Below are 16,653 nucleotides of genomic sequence, written 5' to 3' on the forward strand. Positions count from 1 at the left end.
GCCAGGATGGTCTCGATCTCCTGACCTCGTGATCTACCCGCCTCGGCCTCCCAAAGTGCTGGGATTACAGGCTTGAGCCACCGCGCCTGGCCTCATTTTTGTATTTTTAAGAGAGATAGGTTTTACCATGTTGGCCAGGCTGATCTCGAACTCTCAACCTCAGGTGATCTGCCTGTCTCGGCCTCCCAAAGTGTCGGGATTACGGGTCTTTGCCTGGCTCCTGTTCAAATTTTGTTATGCATTTTAGTTGTAGCTTTATCATTGGGTGGTGTTAAGAAAGGATTTTCCTCTCCACAAGGAAGATTTAGCTGGGAGACCTTTTTTTTTTGTACTAATTGTGAAATAGTACATTATTTTCTTCAGGCTAATTATTTAACTTTTTCAATGGATAAATGAAAATTTAGGGAGGGCTGCTTATATAGATAATTATTCAAAGTAAGAAATAACTGTTATTTCTTGCCCTCAAAAGAAGGGTACTTTCACAATGTATACTACTGGGTGATGAGTGCACTAAAATCTCAGACTTCCCCACTGTACTATTCATTCATGTAACCAAATACCACTTGTACCCCAAAAGCTATTGAAAATCAATCTGTGTGTCTATCTAGGAAAGAAAAGAAGGAAAGGAAGGGAAGAAGGGAGGGAGAATGAATGGGAAGGAAAGGGAAAGAAGGAAGGAAGGAAAGAGAAAGAAAAAGGAAAAAAAGGGTACCCTCGAACTAATTCAGTTAATATTTGTTACATGAATGAAAGACTATACCTGATATACTTGATTATCTTTATCTGATATGTATATACCAAAACATATCAGCAGTTTCTCAAAATGTTTCAAAAAATTATGTTTCAGATGTTAGATTTCTTCCTAATAAAGCTTGTGATCAATAAAATAAATAAGTCCATTTCTAGCATAGACTTTGACACAACAGGGCAATATGAGGACCATTTAACCTGAGAACTTAGCTCTTTAGTATTTGTAATGACTTAATATTTTTACTGTTTAAAATGATTTTCAAAATAAAGTTAGATAGCTCACCTACATTCCTTTCATCTAGGGTGCTTCGTTTCTGGGCCCCATCTCAGACTTACTGAATCAAAATTCTGTACTGCTGAAAACCAAACTGCATGTTCTCACTCATAGGTGGGAATTGAACAATGAGAACACTTGGACACAGGGTGGGGAACATCACACACGGGGGCCTGTCGTGGGGTAGGGGGAGGGGGGAGGGATAGCACTAGGGATATACCTAATATAAATGACGAGTTAATGGGTACAGCACACCAACATGGCACATGTATATATATGTAACAAACCTGCATGTTGTGCACATGTACCCTAGAACTTAAAGTATATCGAAAAAAAAGAAATCTGTACTCCTAACATACTCGTTAGGTGTTTTTTTGTTTGTTTATTTATTTATTTATTTTTATTTATTTATTTTTTTTGAGACGGAGTCTTGCTCTGTCACCCAGGCTGGAGTGCTGTGGCTGGATCTCAGCTCACTGCAAGCTCCGCCTCCCAGGTTCACGCCATTCTCCTGCCTCAGCCTCCCGGGTAGCTGGGACTACAGGCGCAGCTACCTCGCCCGGCTAGTTTTTTGTAGTTTTTTTTTTTAGTAGAGATGGGGTTTCACCGTGTTAGCCAGGATGGTCTCGATCTCCTGACCTCGTGATCCGCCCCTCTCGGCCTCCCAAAGTGCTGGGATTACAGGCTTGAGCCACCGCGCCCGGCCTAGGTGTTTCTTCTAACGTTTGAGAATCACTGTTTTAAAACATGAAAAAGCATATGAGAAAGTAGAGTTAGCTAAATGAAAGAAACTCTAAACTCACTGTGTCTTTCAGTTTTTCCTACCATCAATCCAGTTGAGTCCTATTTCAGATCTAGTTACTCCACTCACTGCTACTGTCATAGCTTTGGTTCAGTACATGATAAGTCAAAACTTCTTAGCATCCCTAATATTAAATACCCTTTACAGCCTGGTTCTTATATATTTTATCATCCATTTTTCCTTTCCTTTATTCTGTAGCCATTTAGAACTTTTCTCAGGTCTCCAAAGATTAGGATCTTGCAAATATTGTTTCCACTGCCTAAAATGGTTCTCCTTATTCCTTTTTTCCCCTACCACTTTTTATCCGTTGGACTTACATTTCTGTTTCAAGCTCAAATGTTACTTCTTTAAAATCTTACCTTTCCCAGTCAGTCAGTTTTCCATTGTTCTGTGTCCTGATGGCATTTTGTTCATACCTCTATTGCATTTATCAGTTTGCTCTGCAATTATCTGTTTCTTTCAGCAAACTGTGAACTCTTAGAGAGTAGGAATCATGTTGTGCTTATCTTTGTATTTCTCTTGTTTAGGCCTAGCTTCTTATAGATGTTCAATAATTGATTGTTCAATGCATAAATAAATTAATTACCAAAGTGGGGGCATTCATTAACTTGTCATATTTGTTTTCCTTTATTATTTTGTGTTTTCTAAATTTAGTTTGTAGCACATTTCCATACAGAATATAAACAATGAGTTTTAGGGGACTTTTTATATATACATTTTTTTCTCAAATAGATTCTGACATCAAAGTACTTGAAGATCAGTTTGATGAAATCATAGTAGATATAGCCACAAAACGTAAGCAGTATCCCAGAAAGATCCTGGAATGTGTCATCAAAACCATAAAAGCAAAACAAGAAATTCTGGTAAGATGATTTGCCTTTAAAATGTTATTGTATATTTTACCACAATAAAAACATTAACATATAAGGCTCTACATGGAGATAAGTGACATTTTGTTGTCTTTTTCTTTCCTGCCTCAATTAGTATTGTTTGTCTCATAAGACTTTCCTCTTCTAAACTGTACTATGACATAGTATAGTCATACTCTACTGTGTTTTGAACACACTGGTTCAAAAATGAAAAAATGAAAGATATAGTGAGTGGTTAAAATTGAAATTGGCGATGGAAGACTGACAATGACTTTATGATTCTGAGACCAGGATGGAAAAAGAAGCTTTTCTTTCAACACTTTTCTTTGTTTGTCGTTTGTTTTTGGCATATATTTGTATGTTTGTATATTTTGGAAGGCCCTTTAGTTAAATTGATGATGAGATTGTTTTAGTACCTATTCATAGCACTGAAATTTGCTTTATGAATTGGGTGTAATTTGTTTTGCTGCAAAAATCATAACCATCTGGGTCACAAGACCAGGAATTCAGCTCCTTCGGCATGAGCTTTTTAGACAAGCAGAGTCATAGACTTCCTTCTTATAATTACTGTAGATACCAGTGACCAACCATATCACACCCTCATCTTTTCAGATTTATTAGGAAATCTGATAAAATAATCAGTAGGAAATAGGAAATCCACATGAAAATTGGACCCAAATCTTCCCTTGGTAGGGAGGGGAGGTTTGCTGGGAATAGCATTGTCCCTCTAGTGAGGTACATGTTGTGTTTCGATTATGCTATACTATTGCCTTTAGTTTTTGAAATTAGTACATAAACATTCACATATAAATCTTCTAGTTACCTCGGTTTCAGGATTGTTTCAGGGCATTATATGCCCGGTTTAATATTGTGTCTAAAACATATTATTCTGTGAAAAACAAATTCATGAGCAGAATTTTTAACTTTTTTTTTATAGCAGTTCTCAAATACCCCATTCCATCACTTCCCCACCCCTCCCACTTGAAAATTTTTTTCAGGAAAACATTCAAAGTGTATTTTCAGTGTCTCGCTTGTTACTGCCCCACTGCCCCAAGCCCCCAAAGCTAGTCATCAATATTGCAGAAAAGAAAGATGGTTGACCTAGGTGAGGTACTGCTATGGTGGTTTAAAAAGTAGTGCAAAATGGATGAGGTGAGGATACCAAAGACCTTTTTAAAATTTTTTCCTGCCCTGCCCTGCCATGCCCTGCCCTGCGTCTTTCCTCCCTTCTTCCCTGCTTGTTGCCCATACTGGTCTCAGACTCCTGAGCTCAAGACATTCTCCTGTGTGGGCTTCCCAAAGTGCTGCGATTACAAGTGTGAGTCACCACAGCTGGCAGAAGACCTTTTTTTCTTCTTTTCTTTCTTTTAACCTTTTTGGCTTCTGCTGGCTTTGGGCGAGAATAAGGAAGAGCACTTTGCTCTTTCTTTTTGCCTGAATTGTAGATTCTGTGCCAGTAATTCTGCTACTATAATTTCAGTGTGTCACAGGATATATAGGCTTAGTGTGGTGGTAATGTAGCCTCCCCACCTTTTAGAACCAAGTTTTCATGGAAATATGCATTTTGCGTTCCAAACGCTTGTCCTGAATGAACTTTTGAAACACAGTCAGTTCACAATTGGAGACTACCCTGTACTTTAAACATAACATTCAGTCTCTGTGCTTTTAATTTGCTTGATTGCTTCTTCTGATACTTTTTTGTGGTGCCACTTTTCAGTGTATGCAGTAGGTGGCAGTACTGTAAAAGACATAATTCAGACTTAGTTTGACTGGTTTTACCTTCTCTCCTCCTCTTCCCCGCAGACAGTAGGATTTAATTTTTTTCCTCAAAAGAATGGTACTATTTACTGTAGTATATTTGCCATATTAGCTGAAAGAGATGTTTATATGAAGCATTAAGTGATTAAATCTGTTTTAATTTATGTTATGTTTAGAAGCAGTACCACCCTGTTGTACATCCACTGGACCTAAAATATGACACTGATCCAGGTGAGTCGGTATCCATTTGTGGTAAAAATGAAGCATCTGCTTATAATTTTTATGGGTTTCTGATACTCTTCTAAAAGGATCAACATCAAGGATATTCTCCCTTTGATGCTTTAACTTCCCACAAGTTATTGATGTTTAGCATTTCAACTAGAATTAAGAGGACTAGCTTTACACCCATTGACTCAGAATTCCAGGGGTGTTACCCCGGAATCTGAGCTTTTATAAAGTTCTCACCTGATGCAGACTATTGTAACACATACCCATTTCTAACTTCTAATACCCTCCTCTCTCTGTGATGGTACTTTTCAATCTTTGCATTACAGCCAAAGCTATACTATTAAAGCATTCTCTCATAGTGTCACACCTGGTGCAGTCATCATCATTGGTTTCTCATTATTTCTTTTTTTTTTTTTTTTTTTGAGGCGGAGTCTCACTCTGTCGCCCAGGCTGGAGTGCAGTGGCCGGATCTCAGCTCACTGCAAGCTCTGCCTCCCGGGTTCTACCTCGAGGTAGAACTAGCAAGCTCTACCTCGCCCGGCTAGTTTTTTGTATTTTTTAGTAGAGACGGGGTTTCATCGTGTTAGCCAGGATGGTCTCGATCTCCTGACCTTGTGATCCGCCCGTCTCGGCCTCCCAAAGTGCTGGGATTACAGGCTTGAGCCACCGCACCCGGCCGGTTTCTCATTATTTCTAAAATCAAATAAAAATACATTGAATTTAAGAAGAGATAAGTATACTCATTATGCCTTTGAACTCAGTTTTGTTTCCATTTAGATGTATCCCATACAACAGGGAGAAAGAAACTTGACACAAACAAATTTATGTAAATCCAGCAACAGAACTAGCATTGCTAAAAATGTAGATTATGTATATTTTCAAATGCCTGTATTCTCACATTTAAAATTTATTACAGTTTTCTAAGAGTCCTTTTGGAATTTCTCTTTGACATTCAAAAATGCCATTTCTGAACTGTTAGGATAAAACAGTTAAATCCCCGATCTATTTATATGGGATATTTATACTTAAAGCTTTGAGTACTTTGTTGAATTCTGAATTACTCTTTAATATGTTCCTCCACCTTTCCCAAATATCCTAAGCTAATGGGATAAACCGGGGGAGGGGGGGAAGTATAAGCATAAAGCTACTCTGAAGTTGATTAAAATCGCATCACTTACTGTGTTTGACATTAAAAATTGACCTAGGACCTAACACTTACCAATTTCCATGGTTCACTAAAAAGGGGTAGTTGCCAATATGCAGTGGTTGACATATACTTGTTTTGGTTTTGAATAACATAAAAACAGTAATTGAAACTTGTGGTGTTATGATATACTCAATTATTACTTTTAGATACAGTTAATTTCCCTCTAAAGAAACTTGGTTACCTTTTATCCTAGGTAAAACATACTTAGTTAAATTATCCTTTGAAATGTGATTTTACTTTCACTGTTCTGATTATGTAGTATTAGTGGAAGAATCTTCTGTATCATATGATTCAGACTTCAAAAGTAAGCAAAAGAATTAGAGTCTATCTTTTGGATAGATTTTGAGTTTTTTCATTATGTATTTTCATAATGTTAACAAGCTTAGAATAGCATCAGTTCCTTAAGGACAGCAAAATTAGCTTACAGTTATTAACTTTATATCTTTGGCCAAGTCACCTGACTTCTTCAAGCATCAGTTTCATTATTAGTAAAATGACGAATTATAGATTTGCCGTCTAATGCTTTCGGCGTGAATTCCAGCTCTGCACTAAATATTACAGAATGTCCTGCCTACTTATCAAGGTTGTAGTATAACCAAACCGCATAAGGGACTGTATAAACTATATAACCAAAACAATACATAACTAGTAGTTTATAAGGATATACTGTGTAATAATAACGCTATTATAAATTGCATCCCATTTATAATAGTATACTGTGGGGAAAAGAGAGATCAGACTGTTACTGTGTCTGTATAGAAAGAAGTAGACATAAGTGACTCCATTTTGTTCTGTATTTGAGATGCTGTTAATCTGTGACCCTACCCCAACCCTGTCCTTGCAAGAGACATGTGCTGTGGTGACTCAAGGTTTAATGGATTTTGGGCTGTGCAGGATGTGCTTTGTTAAACAAGTGCCTGAAGGCAGCTTGCTGGTTAAAAGTCATCACCATTCTCTTAATCTCAAGTACCCAGGACACATACACTGCGTAAGGTCGCAGGGACCTCTGCCTAGGAAAGCTAGGTATTGTCTAAGGTTTCTTCCCATGTGATAGTCTGAAATATGGCCTCGTCGGAAGGGAAGACCTAATCGTCCCCCAGCCTGACACGCATGAAGGGTCTGTGCTCTGAGGAGAGGCCATTACAGTATTAAGAGGAAAGACCGAAGTCAGGAAAGAAGGCTGCTTGGCAGTTGAGTTGAGATAGAGAAAAGCATCTGTCTCTGGTCCCTGGGCAGATGGAACATTTCGGTGTACAAACCCAATTGTGCTGTTCTATTTGCTGAGAAAGGAGAAAACCGCCTTTAGGGCTGAAGGTGGGATGTGCTTAGCGGGCAATGGCTGCTCTTTATGCCACTAAAAAAGGTTTATGGAGATGTTTGATATGCATATCAAAGCACAGCACTTTTCTTAAACTTATTCATGTCCAGAGATCTTTATTCATATGTCTTACTGCTGACCTTCTCCCTATGATCCTATTATCCTGCCACTTCCCTTTTTCTAAGATGATAAAGATAATGATCAATAAATACTGAGGGAACTCAAGAGACCAGTGCTGGCGTGGGTCCTCCGTATGCTGAGCGCCGGTCCCCTGGGCCCACTTTTTCTTTCTCTATACTTTATCTCTGTGTCTCATTTCTTTTCTCAAGTCTCTTGTTCCACCTAACGGGAAACGCCCACAGGTGTGGAGGGGCAGGCCACCCCTTCAGTATACATTATAGTATTGTATACCTTATAATCTACCGAACTGGTAGAATCATATGAAACTGATTAAAATGGCTTAGTAAGAAAGTGGAAAGCATAAATTTCTATGGGCCTTAAAAGTCTGAATCAGCAGCATAGGAAAACTTTTTTGTGGGAACTTCTTGAAAGTTTTTTTTTCCTTTATTGTGATATTAAGTGATACAAAATTTCTTTGAAAACTGACACTCTTAAAGAGGGTTGTCAGTTTTTCAAAACTATTTAGGCAGTGTGTATAACATTGACTCAATTTAGTTATATTATGAACTTTGGGGAATACAAAGATAAAGCAGACAGATTCTCCCCATAAAGAGCTTATGTCTGAGTAGGAGAAATAAAAGATGAACATAAAACAGGATTCAGTTAGGAACCCCTAACTGGTTCCTTTCCCAGCTTTCCCTGTTTGAGTAAGTGGCATCTATACCTACATGTTGCTTTAGCTGAAGTTAACCTTGGTTCCTTCTTCTGTCAAGCTCCTCATACCCAGTCCATCAATAAGTCTCATAAATTGTTCTTCATATAATCTCACATTTGTTGACTTCTCTTCATCTTGCTATTGCCATCTCTATTCTAGGTTACCATCACTCTAGCCAGGATTTCTACAAATGCTCTCTTAGAAGGTCTTCTTGTTTCACTCTTGCTCTCTTCCATTTCATTCTGCATACATAGGGCAGAGTGATTTATTTTATTCTTTGAAATATTTCAAACATATAGAAAATAAAGAATGCAGCATAATGAACATCTCTGTTCCCACCACCCATATTTAAGTGTTAATCACATTTTGTCATACTTGTTTCAGACCTTTTTAGAAACTAAAATGTTCAGATGTAGTTGAAACTTTCTTTGTGTCTTCCACTATTCCATTCCATTCCCTCTTACTTCAGGAGTATAACCAGAACCCTCAAGCTGTGTAAATCCTTGCTATTCATGTTTTTACACTTAATTTATAGATACATATCCATAAACAATGTATGGGACTTAAATTTTTATATAAATTGTATCATACTGATCATATCATTCTGCAACTTTTTTCTCCCATCAACATTGTGTACACACAGAGCTCTCTATTCATTTAGCTATTGTATATAGTATTCCAGTTTATGAATATGCCACTGTCCGTTCCTCTATGAGGGGACTAACTTAGATTGTTCGTTTTTTTCTTGACATCTTGTTCTAGGTTCCATTTTTTTTTGAGACAGGCTGAAGCCACCCAGGCTGAAGTGCAGAGGTATGATCATGGCTCATTACCACCTCAATCTCTTGGGCTCAAGTGATCTTCCAGCCTCAACCTCCTGAGTAGCTGGGACTTCAGGCATGTGTCACCATCCCTGGCTAGTTTAAAAAATTTTTTTGTAGCGATGGCGTCCCACTGTGTTACCCAGGCTGGTCTGGAACTCCTGGGCTCAAGTTCTTCTCCTGCTTTGGCCTCCCAAAGTGCTAGGATTACAGGCATGAGCTACTGCACCAGCCTAGGTTTGCGTGTGTGTGTGTGTGTGTGTGTGTGTGTGTGTGTGTGTGTGTGTGTTTGTTTTTTTTTACTTAGTCTTTTCAGAGAGTCAGCTTTTAGTTTTGTTGCCTTTCTCTAATTTTTTTGTTTGTTTGTTTTCTGGTTCCTTTATTTCTGATCTTTAGTATGATCCTCCTGTTTTTGTGGGGTTCCTGTTATTTTTAGTTTCTTGAATTGAGCGCTTAATTCATTTTTTTGTCTTATTTTTTAATAAATTCATTTAAGGTTACACATTTATCTCTAAGTCCTGATTTAGCTACATACCACAAGCATTGACATGTAGAACTTCCATAGTTCAGCTCTATTTTTTAGTTTCCAAATACTGTATCAAAAGTTTTTGTTGTTGTTGGTTTTTGTTTTCTTTCTTTCTTTTCTTTTTCATTTTCCTTTTATTGCCTTCCATTGTGTTGATTGCATTTTCTTTTTCCTTTTATTTTTCTCTTTCTCATTTCGGAAATTATATACTATGTTTCTATTCCATTTGTGTTTCCTGTAAATTTTATTTTATTTTAACTTTATTTTACTGAGATGGAGTCTTGCTCTGTCACCCAGGTTGTAGTATAGTGGTGCAATTATAGCTTCACTGCAGTCTTGACCTCCCAGGCCCAAGCAATCCTCCCACCTCAGCCTCTCAAGTAGCTGGGACTATAGGTGCAAGCCACCATGCCCAGCTAATTTTTATTTTTTATTTTTGAGACAGAGTTTCTCTCTGGTTACTCAGGCTGGAGTGCAATGGGGTGATCTCAGCTCACTGCACCCTCCACCTCCTGGGTTCAAGCAATTTTCCTGCCTCAGGCTCGCAAGTAACTGGGATTATAGGCATGTGCCATTACACCCAGTTAATTTTGTGTTTTAAGTAGAGACAGAGTTTCACCTTGTTCATCAGGCTGGTCTTGAACTCCTGACCTCAGATGATCCACCTGCCTCAGCCTCCTAAAGTGCTGCAATTACAGACAGGAGCCACTGTGCCTGGCCTAAGAAATATTTTAATTTTCTTCTTAGTTTCTTTATTGACACAGTTGTTCAGGAGCATGTTGTTTAATTTCCATGTATTTGTATAATTTCCAAAATTCCTTTTGTTATTGATTTGTATTTTTTTTCCGTTGTGGTCTGAGAAGATACTTGATATGATTTTGAATTTTTTTTTTTTTTTCCGTTGGGGTTTGAGAAAATTTTTTATTTTTTTTTTATTTTTTTTTTTTTTTTTTTTTTTTTTTTTTTTTAGGCAGTCTTGTTCTGTCGCCCAGGCTGGAGTGCAGTGGCATGTGTGATCTTGGTTCACTGCTGCCTCCTCCCCCCAGGTTCAAGCAGTTGTCATGTGTCAGCCTCCCAAGTAGTAGCTGGAATTACAGGTGTGCACCACCACACCCAACTAATTTTTGTATTTTTAGTAGAGACGGGGTCTTATCATGTTGGCCAGGCTGGTCTTGAACTCCTGGCCTCAAGTGATCTGCCCACCTCGGCCTCACAATGTGCTGGGATTACAGGTGTGGGCCACCATGCTCAGNTTGTATAATTTCCAAAATTCCTTTTGTTATTGATTTGTATTTTTTTTCCGTTGTGGTCTGAGAAGATACTTGATATGATTTTGAATTTTTTTTTTTTTTTTTTTTTTTTAGGCAGTCTTGTTCTGTCGCCCAGGCTGGAGTGCAGTGGCATGTGTGATCTTGGTTCACTGCTGCCTCCTCCCCCCAGGTTCAAGCAGTTGTCATGTGTCAGCCTCCCAAGTAGTAGCTGGAATTACAGGTGTGCACCACCACACCCAACTAATTTTGTATTTTAGTAGAGACGGGGTCTTATCATGTTGGCCAGGCTGGTCTTGAACTCCTGGCCTCAAGTGATCTGCCCACCTCGGCCTCACAATGTGCTGGGATTACAGGTGTGGGCCACCATGCTCAGCCTGATTCTGAATTTTTAAAATGTATTGAGACTTGTTTTGTGGTCTAACATACCTATCCCTGTATGTCAGAATGTTTAATGTGCTGATGAAAGAATGTATATTCTATAGCAGTTGTGTGAAACGTTCTGTCCATGTCTGATAGGTCCATTTGGTCTAAAGTGCAGTTTAAATTCAATGTTTCTTTGTTGTATTTCTGTCTGGATAATCTGTTTTATGTTGAGAGTGGGCTGTTGAAATCCTCAACTACTATTGTGTTGATGTCTCTCTCTTTAGATTGATAATATTTGCTTTAATCTGGATGCTCTATTGTAGGGTATATATATATTTAGAATTATTATATCCTCTTTCTGAATTGATCCCTTTATCATTATGTAATGATCTCCTTTGTCCTTTTTTACTATTCTTGACTTAAAATCTCTTTGATCTGATACAAGTATAGCTACTCCTGCTCACTTTTGGTTTCCATTTGTGTGGAATATCTTTTTCCATTCTTTCACTTTTAGTCTGTATGTGTTTTTACAAGTGAAGTGAAGTTCTTGTAGGCAGCATATAGTTGGGCCATGCTTTTTTATCCATTAAGCTATTATTTGTCTTTTAAGTGGATAATCTATTTACACTCAAGGTTATTATTATTGATATGTGAGGGCTTATTCCTGTCATTTTATTAGTTGAGTTCTGGTTATTTTATATATCCTTTGTTCCTATCTCCCATTGTTTATCATTGTGGTTTAGTGGTTTTCTATAGTGGTAACATTTGAGTTTTTTTCTCTTTCTCATTTGTATGTCTGTTCTTCCAGTGAGTTTTATAATTTTATGTGTTTTCACATGATGGTAGATACTGTCTTTTTGCTTCCAGATGTAGAACTTCCTGAAGCATTTTTTGGAGGGCTGGTCTAGTGGTATTGAATTCCTTCAGTTTTTACTTGTCTGAGAAAGACTTTATTTCTCCTTCATTTTTGAAGGATAGCTTTTCTGGGAATAATATTCTTGGCTGACAGATTTTTTTTCTTTCAGCACTTTAAATATATCATTGCATTCTCTCCTGGCCTCTAATGATGCTGCTGAGAGATACACTGTAGTCTGAAGGAAGCTTCCCTTCTATGTGACTTTAAACCTTTCTCCTGTTTTTAGAATATCTTTCTTTGCCTTTTGATAGTTTGAGTATAATGTGCCTTGGTGAAGACCTTTTGGGATTCAATCTATTTGCAGAATTTTGAGCTTCCTGTATCTGTATATGTATATCTCTTGCAAGATTTGAGAAGTTTTCATCTACTATTTTGCTAAATAAATTTTCCTTTACCCATCCCTTCTCCCTCTACAATACCCAGAATTCAAGTATTTGGCCAGTTTATGCTGTCCCAAATGTCAGTCAGGCTTTCTTCATTTTTTTTTTTTTTATTCCTCCTCCATTTTATTGTCATTGTTTGTTTGTTTTGAGACAGGGTCTCACTCTGTCACCCAGGCTATAGTGCAGTGGAGTGATCATAACTCACTGCAGCCTCGAACTCCTGGGAGGCTCAAGGAATCCTCCTGCCTTAGTCTCTTGAGTATTGAAGTTCTGAAATTATTTATTCTGCTTGATCTAGTCTATATTTTTAAAATTTTATTTCAATAGTGTTTGGGTCACAGGTGGTTTTTGGTTACATGGATAAGTTATATAGTGGTGATTTCTGAGATTTTAGTGCAGTCCTCACCCAAGCAGTGTACTCTGTACCCACAATGTAGTCTTTTATTCCCTCAACCCTGCAACCTTCTCCCAAAGGGTCCCTGAAGTCTTGATCTCATTCTTATGCCTTTGCATCCTCATAGCTTAGCTGCCACTTATACATGAGAATACACAATGCTTGGTTTTCTGTTCCTAGGTTACTTCACTTAGAATGATGGACTCCAACTCCATCCAGGTTGCTGTGAATGCTATTATTTTGTTCCTTTTTATGACTGAGTAGGATTCACATTTTCTTTATCCACTAGTTGGTTGATGGGCATTTGGGCTGGTTCCATATTTTTGCAACTGCAAATTGTGCTGTTATAAACGTATGTGCATGTCTCTTTTTCATATAATGACTTATTTTCCTTTGGGTAGATATCCAGTAGTGGCATTGCTGGATCAAATGGTAGTCTTGCTTTTAGTTTTTTAAGGAATCTCCATATTGTTTTCAATAGTGGTTGTACTAATTTACATTCCCACCAGCATTGTAAAAGTGTTCTCTTCTCAACACAGCCATGCCAACATGTATTGTTTTTTGACTTTTTAATTATGGCCATTCTTGCAGGAGTAAAGTGGTATCTCATTGTGGTTTTAATTTGCATTTCTCTGATGATCAGTGATGTGTTGAACATTTTTTTCATATGTTTGTTGGCTGTTTGTACATCTTATTTGAGAATGTCTATCCATGTCCTTTGCCCACTTTTCAATGGGATTATTTGTTTTTCTTCTTGCTGATTTGAGTTTCTTATAGATTCTGGATATTAGTCCTTTGTCAGATACATAATTTGTGAATATTTTCTCCCACTCTGTGGGTTTTCTGTTTACTTTGCTGATGATTTCTTTTGCTCTACAGAAGCTTTTTAGTTTAATTAGGTTCCATTTATTTATTTTTGTCTTTGTTGCATTTGCTTGTCATGAATTCTTTGCCTAAGCCAATGTTTAGAAGAGTTTTCTTTTTTTTTTTTTTTTTTTTTTTGAGACAGAGTCTCACTGTGTCGCCCAGGCTGGAGTGCAGTGGCGTGATCTTGGCTCACTGCAAGCTCCGCCTCCCGGGTTCAGGCCATTCTCCCGCCTCAGCCTCCGAGTAGCTGGGACTACAGGCGCCTGCCACCACGCCCGGCTAGTTTTTTGTATTTTAGTAGAGACAGGGTTTCACCGTGTTAGCCAGGATGGTCTTGATCTCCTGACCTCGTGATCCACCCGCCTTGGCCTCCCAAAGTGCTGGGATTACAGGCTTGAGCCACCGCGCCCAGCCTAGAAGAGTTTTTCTAATGTTATCTTCTAGAATTTTTATGGTTTCAGTTCTTAGGTTTAAGTCTTTGATCAATCTTGAGTCGATTTTTGTATAAGGTGAGAGATGAGGATCCAGGTTCATTCTTCTACGTGTGGCTTGCCAGTTATCCCAGCACCATTTGTTGAATAGGGTGTCCTTTCTCCACTTTATGTTTTTGTTTGCTTTGTCAAAGATCAGTCGACTGTAAGTATTTGGCTTTATTTCTGAGTTCTCTATTCTGTTCCATTGGTCTGTGTGCCTATTTTTATACGAGTACCATGTTGTTTTGGTGACTATGGCCTCATAGTACAGTTTGAAGTCAGGTAATGCCTCCAGATTTGTTCTTTTTCCTTAGTCTTGTTTGGCTATGTGGGCTCTTTTTTGGTTTCATATGAATTTTAAGATTGTTTTTTCCAGTTCTATGAAGAATTATGGTGGTATCTTGATGGGAATTGCATTGAATTTGTAGATTGCTTTTGGCAGTATGGTCATTTTCACAATATTAATTCTACCCATCCATGAACATGGGATGTGTTTTCCATTCGTTTGTGTCATCAGTGGTTTCTTTCAGCAGTGTTTTGTAGTTTTCCTTGTAGAGGTCCTTCACCTCCTTGGTTAAGTATATTGCTAAGTTTTTGTTTGTTTGTTTATTTGTTTTTGCAGCTGTTGTAAAAAGGGTTGAGTTTATTTTGATTTGATTCTCAGCTTGGTCATTGTTGGTGTGTAGCAGTGCTATTGATTAGTGTACACTGATTTTGTACTTTGATACTTTACCAAATTTATTTATCAGATCTAGGAGCTTTTTGGATGAGTCTTCAGGGTTTTCTAAGGTATATCATCATGTCACCAGCAAACAGTGACAGTTTGGCTTCCGGATTCTCTTCATTTCTTTCTCTTGTCTGATTGCTCTGGCTAAGTACTATGTTGAATAGAAGTGGTGAAAGTTGGCATCTTTGTCTTGTTCCGGTTCTCAACGGGAATGCTTTCAACTTTTCCCCATTCAACATGATGTTGGCTGTGGGTTTGTCATATATGGTTTTTATTACTTTGAGGTAAGTCTCTTCTATGCCTATTTGTTGAGGGTTTTTTTTTTTTTTTTTTTTTTTTTTTTTGGTAGTTTTTTTTTTTGTCTTTTTTTGGTGGTTTTTTTTTTTTTTTTTTTTTTTTTTTTTTTTTTTGAGATGGAGTCTGGCTCTGTCGCCCAGGCTGGAGTGCAGTGGCGCGATCTCGGCTCACTCAAAGCTCCGCTTCCTGGGTTCACGCCATTCTGCTGCCTCAGCCTCCCTAGTAACTACTAGGTACTAGGTACTAGGGTACTAGTACTACTAAGTACTAGGGTACTACAGGCNTTTCTTTCTCTTGTCTGATTGCTCTGGCTAAGTACTATGTTGAATAGAAGTGGTGAAAGTTGGCATCTTTGTCTTGTTCCGGTTCTCAACGGGAATGCTTTCAACTTTTCCCCATTCAACATGATGTTGGCTGTGGGTTTGTCATATATGGTTTTATTACTTTGAGGTAAGTCTCTTCTATGCCTATTTGTTGAGGGTTTTTTTTTTTTTTTTTTTTGGGGAAAGTTTTTTTTTTCCTTTTTTTTTGGGGTTTTTTTTTTTTTTTTTTTTTTTTTTTTTTTTTTTTTTGTGAGATGGAGTCTCACTCTGTCGCCCAGGCTGGAGTGCAGTGGCGCGATCTCGGCTCACTCAAAGCTCCGCTTCCTGGGTTCACGCCATTCTGCTGCCTCAGCCTCCCTAGTAACTACTAGGTACTAGGTACTAGGGTACTAGTACTACTAAGTACTAGGGTACTACAGGCACCCGCCACCACACCCAGCTAATTTTTTGTATTTTTAGTAGAGACAGGGTTTCACCATGTTGGCCAGGATGGTCTCAATCTCCTTACCTTGTGATCTGCCTGCCTCAGCCTCCCAAAGTGCTGGGATTACAGGTATGAACCACCATGCCGAGGGTTTTTATCATAAAGAGATGCTGTTTTTTGTGTGTTTTTTTGTTTTTTAAGACAGAATCTCACTCTCTTTCCCAGACTGAAGTGCAGTGGTGCAATCTTGGCTCACTGCAGCCTCCACTTTCCAGGTTCAAGTGATTCTCCTGCCTCAGCCTCCTGAGTAGCTGGGATTGCAGGTGTGCTAATTTTTGTATTTTTAGTGGAGATGGGATTTCACCATATTGACCAGGCTGTTCTCAAATTCCTGACCTCAGGTAGTCCTCCTGTCTCACCCTCCCAAAGTGCTGGGATTACAGACATGAGCCACTCTGCCCAGCAGAGACACTGGATTTTGTCATATGCTTTTTCCATCTCTGTTGAGATGATCATATGGTTTTTGTTTTTAATTCTGTTTATGTTATGTAGCATATTTATTGACTTGCATATGTTAAACCATGCCTGCATCCCTAGTTTGAAACCCACTTGATCATGATGTATTATCTTTTTGACATGCTGTTGGATTTGGTTAGCTAGAACTTTGTTGAGGATTTTTGCATCTATGTTCATCGGGATATTGGTCTGTAGTTTTCTTTTTTTGTTATGTCCTTTTCTGGTTTTGATATTAGGGTAATACTGGCCTCATAGAATGATTTAGGGAGGATTCCCTCTTTCTCTATCTTTTGGAATAATTTTAGTAGGAT

General features: G+C 38.2%; 1 protein-coding gene across 1 annotated transcript in view; it reads left to right on the top strand.

Moving 5' to 3' along the window:
- Positions 1-16,653, top strand: part of NSL1 (NSL1 component of MIS12 kinetochore complex) — a 43,762-nt gene that overhangs the window by 6,028 nt on the left and 21,081 nt on the right. The window contains exons 3-4 of the mRNA XM_017851955.1: positions 2,559-2,689; positions 4,630-4,684. Of these exons, the coding sequence (XP_017707444.1) occupies positions 2,559-2,689; positions 4,630-4,684 (186 nt within the window). The remainder of the gene's footprint in view (positions 1-2,558; positions 2,690-4,629; positions 4,685-16,653) is intronic.

Source organism: Rhinopithecus bieti, unplaced genomic scaffold (genome assembly GCF_001698545.2).
Source record: "Rhinopithecus bieti isolate Rb0 unplaced genomic scaffold, ASM169854v2 scaffold_34876, whole genome shotgun sequence".
Taxonomy (NCBI): domain Eukaryota; kingdom Metazoa; phylum Chordata; class Mammalia; order Primates; family Cercopithecidae; genus Rhinopithecus; species Rhinopithecus bieti.